The following is a 7500-nucleotide window of genomic DNA, read 5'->3' on the forward strand; positions in this document are numbered from 1 at the left end:
AGGGGCTAATGTCAAAGTCTAACGGGAATAAAACTCGCCATATCATGCCAAGTCCCGGTGTGTCTAATTCGTTGTTCTCGCTGATAACTCCCTTCGAGGATTTTCAAGGCCAAAGAGGAACTGACGGCAGAGTGTGTAGGGCCAGCGGTGGGTGTATTTATAGCCCATTGGCGTGGGAGGAGGCGAGGAAGCCAGAGTGCGCCGTGGGAGGAAGGAGTGAAGATTAGATGGAGGCGAGGTTACGGGTGAAAACATCGACCAAGCGGGAAGACGGGGGGGGGGGGGGATTTCCGTGAGTGTCTACGCGTTTTATATTGGACCAAGTTGTGGGTGGCCGACTCCAAGGCTACTTCAGGAGAAGGACGTTGGTGACGGGTTGAATAACACCCTTATGAATGATGGTAAGGCCTACGTGGGGCGGAAGAGTGAAGCAGCTGGAAATATTATGGTGAGTAGATTCTTGGCGATGAGTAGGGGGGCATCGGCGGGCGGAGGATTCTTTAATGGTTGGGCGCGGTGACATTTATGGAGAGGAAGTAAGGCCCTCTGGGTGACTAAGTGGAGCTGTGAAGTGCCGTGACGGGGGTGGCTAGGGGGGGCGGGGGTTCGCGGTTCTTGGCGGACGGGGAGCGGAAGGAAAATCTATCTGTTCCCGCGAGGGCAGAGTATTGAAGATGATTCTACAGTCGTGCGTTTGTTGAATTCTGCGGCAGTGATAGTACTGTTGAATTTGTGTGAAGTTTGAAATTCTCCCAATATTTCTGTCGAGGGTGCGAAGGTTGACATTCAGGGTTTTGCAAAGTCCCGAGTTCGACCCGTTACTCTAGACGTCTTTCGACCCAAAGAGCTCTCTCCTGTTGATAGTGATTACAAGCACAATTATACTTACGTCAACGTTAAGACCCATAAGCAAGGATCTCTTCTCCATCCTGTCATCAGCCGGATATGGTCTGTCACCTACAGACCTTCAAAACACCTGAGAAGGACAACCTTCTCCCCCGCTTCCTACAGTGTGAAGTCCACGGAAGAGTTCCTCAACATTCTAAGATCAACACGACCTTTAGACGTTTTCGCTTCCGTAGATGTTGAGTACCTGTTCATTCATGTCCCTGTGGAAGAGACAACTTCCATGATGATTAAGAGAATTTACCACGACGGAGACCCAAAGGAAATCCACCCCTACTCTCACCCCACCCTATGCATGAAGTCGCCTTACACCGCTTACTTCGTATTAGTACTAAAGAAATATATTTCTGTGATCTTTGTGGCAACATGTATGCCCAAACATATGGTATTACCGTGGGGTACTCTTTGAATGTCCTCATAACTAGTTTTTGTATGGGAGTAACAAAGAAATTAGGGTATTTTATAAAAATTCTGAACTTCTGTAATTTGTGCATGCAAGATACTCGTGCATAGACATTTTCATCAGCGCCTAGAATGAGGAGGAATTCCTTCAGTTTGTAAATGTCTTCAAACATCATTCTTCCCTCATCGACATGAAAACATAATTCCCCCATTGGGCATTTTAGTTCGCCGTGGTGCTCGGTCCCCCTTTACCACTGAAATGCACGTGAGGGATTGAAGCCTCAACCTTCGCCTTAACGGTGTTTGTGAGTGCGCCCGGAGAGAGATACTGTAAGAGTGTTATTAATTCATTCGTCAAGAGAGCCATCACTCATTGTTCTACTTGGCCTGCCACCAATGCTGAACCGCGTAGAGTCTCGTAAATCCTTGCTGATTATGGTCACCCGAAGGTTAACGTAGATGAGGCAATAAAGAGGTATTTGGACAATTTCCTGTGACACGATTCCTGACCACAAGAAGCCCTTGTAGCATTTCTCTTTACCGCAATAATCTTATGTCATCAGCATACAAGGAGAACGAAAATACAAAAAAAAATAGATAAATAAATAAGATACTTAACAACAATGTGACTCAATCCGACTCTGACAGCAATGCGAAATTTATTATTCATTACAAAAAAAAAAAAAAAAAAAAAAAAAATCCAGTCTCCCCAAGGCAAGATCCCCTTCAAGAAGCAAACCTTATACACATTGATGAATGCAATCGCAATAATTCACGATACATAGGTTTCACAACTGCAGAGTAAGAAATTATTGTTCCACACAACACCAGCACCCGTGGAAAAGGGGGCTGAGTCATGTTTAATTCCTGACACATGTGAAGAACATGCAAACATGAGGCTATGGGCATTTTGAGTTCGGTCAGTTTTCGAAACGGCTATAAAGCAATTACTTTCAGACTAATCTTGGAGGAGGGAAACGGACATGAGGTCATGTCATGAAATAGATCAAATTGTCCAATTTTACTTTTCCTGATGCGATTGTGAACTTCAGGCGCTTTGGAACGCAGTTCGCTCTCAGAATTGGTTGCAATGTGGACGTGTTGGTCAGTGCATTAATTAACATTTGTCACCTACACTGCAGATTCCTCGATTTGTTTGAAAACGGTTGGTTTTAAAATCATTACCATACCCTGGCTGTATACTGTTTATGAAATTGCAGAAGGACCACGTTTCCACAATAATAAAGGGATGAAATACCATATAAAGGGACGAAATACGCTTTAAAAAGGATGAAATACCTTTTAGAAAGATGACATACCTTTTCAAAGGAGGAGATACATTTTCAAGGGATGAAATACTTTTTAAAAGAATGAAATGCCGTCTAAATGGATGAAATACCATTTAAATGGATGAAATACCATTTAAATGGATGAAATACCTTATCAAAGAATGAAATATCGTTTAAATGGATGAAATGTCTTTTCACGAAATACCTCAGAAAGGGATGAAATACCGTTTAAATAAATGAAATACCGTTTAAATGGATGAACTACCTTTTCAAGGGACGAAATACCTCAGAAAGAGATGAAATACATTCTAAAATTATAAATGCCTTTTCAACGGACGAAATATCTCAGAAAGGGATGAAATACCGTTTAAATAGATGAAATACCTTTTCAAAGGATGAAATACCTTTTAAATTGATGAAATACCGTTTAAATGGATGAACTCCCTTTTCAAGGGACGAAATACCTCAGAAAGGGATGAAATACCTTCTAAAATTATAAATACCTTTTCAAGGTGTGAAATACCTTTAGAGGGACGGAATACCTTTAGCAATAATGCCTATTGTTAGTTGGCCGACTTTAGCTTCTGGCGGATTCAGGAACGTGATGCAAATATCTTGGTGGCTTATTATTTCGGGGAACGTTCACACCAAACGCAGTGTCGACTGCCTTTCTCCTCCAAATCAAGTAATTTGCAGGTGGAGTACTTACTACATTTACCAAGATGGACTCGCTGAAACATAGATAATTAGACCATCATGAAACCTTCGTGGCTCACATCTTATTATAGAATGTATTGTGGATGACAATCAAACCACGACAAAAGTGGTAGAACATTTAAAGAATTTATTGAAGGAAGAGTTTAATGCAGGAAAAGAGGAGATTTGGGAAGAGGAGGGAAGAGAATGTTTTCAATTTGAAGCCATAATGAACCTCGAAGAGGTCATTACCCTGCAGCACCGAAAGAGTAACACAACAGAATTGCCTTGGCACCAGACTACCAGTACCTGCCCCCCAGATGCAACCACCAAACCCCAGAAGACACTGTGCATCGCATGCCACCATGTCCCACACGCATTCTTTCCAGATAGCAACACAATGTAGCTTCCCCTGAGTGACTTGTAGAAGGACCCGGTGGCCGTGGCCGGTTATCTTGGGGTCGCGGGTCCTTCTGGTCGGTAAACTTTCAGTAATTCAGGGCAGGATTTTTTTTTTCGCCACAACTAAATCAGGAACCAAAAGAGGAAAAATATTAAACTAACTAAATTTCAATCTTTTGGGATTTTCCTCAAAATTAATCAACACTTGATACAAAAAAACAAAATATCAACCAAGTTTCCTTTTTTCTTTATGTTGCCATAACATAATGAGTCCGAGAAAAACATGAAAGGAAAGAAAAATTAAAAGCTAATAATATGTACAACGAGCCATTTTCCATCCAAAGGTACGGTTACACTAGTCGACGAAAGGCTTGCATTCCAACTTTTGCATTCGTTCATACTATAATAAGTGGTTACAGGTAAGTCTAACTTTACCTTGTAGAGAACTTCCCACCAATCACGTAAAAGGAGATACAGCAAGTCCCACCCTCTATCCAGAATGAGGAATCTCATTGACAGAGTCAATGCCTGAGCCACTTTCTCAAATATTTTATCTCAAATAACATGAAATGACTCGCGATGACTCGCGATTTCTCTAAAATGGACATTTGACGATCTTAGCATATCTTCAACACACACACGCATGCACACACACACACAGATACACGCATACACATACACAAACAGATTATCGAGCACTAGGCAGGAAATATTTTTCATCCATAGAAAATGGTAATTGAAAGGCTGACTTAGTGAGAGAGAGGGAGAGAGAGATTATATTATCATTATTTCTTGATATAGTCGTGATGCCTCACATCCCAAAGCGCCTCTTGTAGACGTATCTTTTCTATTGGAGCATGGATAACTTCAGTATTCCACTCCAACACGGCAAAATGTGTAGATATCGACCAAATTATGAAGAGAGTTTTCGCGCGTAAGAAAAATTACCAGTGTTTACATACAGTACTATTTAAACGACTTATTATTGCCACAATATACATTCCATAAAATTTATATTCTGTTTCAAGATAATTCTATACTACTAAATAAATTCACTTATTACTGAATAAATTGTACACACATACACACACACAAATATATATATATATATATATATATATATATATATATATATATATATATATATATATATATATATATTTCCAGTATGTCATAAATATGACTATTCAGCATATATCTTACTTTTTTTCCTCGGATCTCTTCCGAATTCTGGACTACAACGGTATTACGTTGGGCGTCCCTAGGCTTGTATTCCAACCCAAACCATCCAATGTTGGACGAAATCCATCCCTAGGCTCGGAATCCAACCTATCCGTTGACGAGTGTAACCGTACCTTACGACGTATCCCATTCCCACGAAACGAGAAGAAGAGTGAAACCCGTGGTAGGGCAAGCTCTGTCACTTTCGGCAAGGCCAAAGGTCTTCATACCAAGTGAAAAAACCGAAAAACGATTTCTTAGGTTTACCTGTAAATGTTTTCGAGACAAGACTCTCCAAAAGTCCGTAACATTGGTTTTGAAGGTTTTAATTTCACTTAAGGCCAAAGGAAATAATGGTAATTTATTTATTTATTTTATCATTATTATTATTATTACTATTATTATTATTATTTATCATATATATATGTATTTTACGAAATTACAGCCAATTTTTTATTATCTTGAGATTGAATAACATCTTAAATATACTGCAATATAAGGATAATTACTCTCCTTTTTTTAAACTAGAATTTGAAAATCATGAACAATTGCAAATAAGATAAGGTAACTCGTATAAACATATTACCTGTTTTTACGGCAGGCATACTACTAATTACCAAAGTATTTTTTCTTCAGACGTTGTTATAACGTGACAACTAGGAAATAACCCACAATGACGCAAAATTGACCTGAAAGATATGAGAAATAACAATGTAAAACTAAATCATATACGCGTGCACAAGAAATAACAGTGTAAAACCTGGTCCACCCTTGTCTGGCATATGCTGCTCTTGTAAGTTTCTGACAGTTGCAAACGGGGAGACATTTCTACAGTAAACCTCCCTCTGTCCTTCTCTCCTTCCTTCCCTCCTTCCCTCCTTCCCTCCTTCCCTCCTTCGCCCTTTCCATTGAACCCCACGACCTCTTTGGATCGTCATCGTCGCTGTCGTTTCAGTTCGAGAGCGCTTGTTGGGTCTTGTGTGAGATGAAACAAAGGACTGGTTTGAGTCACCAGTCTCTTCGGAGGCGTGGGTTCGTATACCACCGCTGCCACCATTTATGTTGGGTGTGGTCAAGATCTAAGAATATAAGGTCTAACCACTTCCGACCGAATTTCGAGGGAGTTGGCGCAGCGAGCCCGTGAACGTCACTTGGCTGTTCAAAGTGGGGTTAGCGGGTCCTATAGCTGTCAGTTGAAGTTGGTCCGTCGTTCGAAAATGACGTCGCCTTCGCTCGCACCGCTCCACTCAATTATCTATATTCTGACAAATATTATATAAAATATATATATATAATATATATAAAATATTATAGTTCCTGTCTATATATATGAATATATAATATATATGATATATAATATATATATATATAATATATAAAATATTATAGTTCCTGTCATCCTTGGCGTTTCACAGTTTTCTTCAATGTATCACAAAGAGAAAATGGACGCATCTAAATGACGTCAGAAGCTGCGCAGAACTACTCCAGCGATTAGACCTCTTTACTTAGACCTTGGGTGTTGTTAGCCGTTGTTACCGAGTGAGAGGTGTGTATACGCAGTGATCTGATAAGCAGTGACAAGGAACGTTATATTTCTTTATTGATCACCAACCTATCTTGAGTGTTACATCGCTCACAACACCCAACATGCTTCCGAAGTCATCCTCCTTCTTCTTCTCCCTTCCCCTCTTCTTCTTGCTCTTCGTCTTCCTCTTCTTCTTCTTATTTCCCCTCTTCTTCTTCTTCTTCTTCTTCTTCTTCCTCTTCTCATTCTTCTTCTTCTTCTCTCGTTTTCATCACCTTCTTCATTATCCTCGTCTTCTTCCCCTTCTGCTTCCTCCTCTTCTCATTCTTCTTCTTCTTATATTTTGTTTTTTCTTCTTCTTCTCCTCTTCTTCCTCCTCCTTCCTCCTCCTTCCTCCTCCTTCCTCTTCCCCTTCTTCTTCTTTTTTTCTTCATTATCATCATCATCATCTTCTTCTTCCTATTTTTTTCATTCTTTTTCTTCTTATCTACCTTCTTCTTCTTCTTCTCCTCCTCCTCTTTCTCCTGCTCCTTCTTCTTCTTCTTGTCATTATTATTATTCCCCTCGTCCTCCTCCTTCTTCTTCTTCTCCTTATCTTCATCCTCCTACTCTTTTTTTTTTCTTCTTCTTCGCCTTCTTCTCCTTTTCCTTCTTTCTTCTTCTTCTTCTTCTTCTTCTTCTTCTTCTCCTCATCCTCTTCCTTCATCTTCTTCTCCTTCTTTCTTTTTTTTCTTCTCTGTCTCTTCCTACTCCTCTTTCTTCCTCTTCTTCTTCTTCTTCTTCTTCTTCTTCTTCTTCTTCCTCTTCCTCTTCAACCACTGCCTCTTCCTCTTAAATCCCCCTTCCTTTTCGTTTCTCTCCTTTGTTCTCGTTCTGATTTAATTCTTTTCTCATCCTCGCATCCATATTATTTGCTCCTCTTAGCCTTATATTCTTTCACGTGTCCTTCTTTCAAACTCCTCTCTACTCTTCCTTCTGCTCTCTTCCATTGAACCTAAGATTCTTAATACGTTCTTCTTGCTCTCTCTCTCTCTCTCTCTCTCTCTCTCTCTCTCTCTC

General features: G+C 40.1%; 1 protein-coding gene across 5 annotated transcripts in view; it reads left to right on the plus strand.

Moving 5' to 3' along the window:
- Positions 1-383: 383 nt before the first annotated feature.
- The window catches only part of LOC143035266 (uncharacterized), a 111774-nt gene continuing 104657 nt past the window's right edge, over positions 384-7500 (plus strand). For all 5 annotated transcript variants that reach the window (XM_076202105.1, XM_076202108.1, XM_076202109.1 and 2 more), the window contains exon 1: positions 384-448. In XM_076202105.1, the coding sequence (XP_076058220.1) occupies positions 396-448 (53 nt within the window). In that variant the 5' untranslated portion in view covers positions 384-395. The remainder of the gene's footprint in view (positions 449-7500) is intronic.

The sequence above is a fragment of the Oratosquilla oratoria genome, chromosome 18 (genome assembly GCF_046742065.1).
Source record: "Oratosquilla oratoria isolate Oo_2021 chromosome 18, ASM4674206v1, whole genome shotgun sequence".
NCBI lineage: Eukaryota > Metazoa > Arthropoda > Malacostraca > Stomatopoda > Squillidae > Oratosquilla > Oratosquilla oratoria.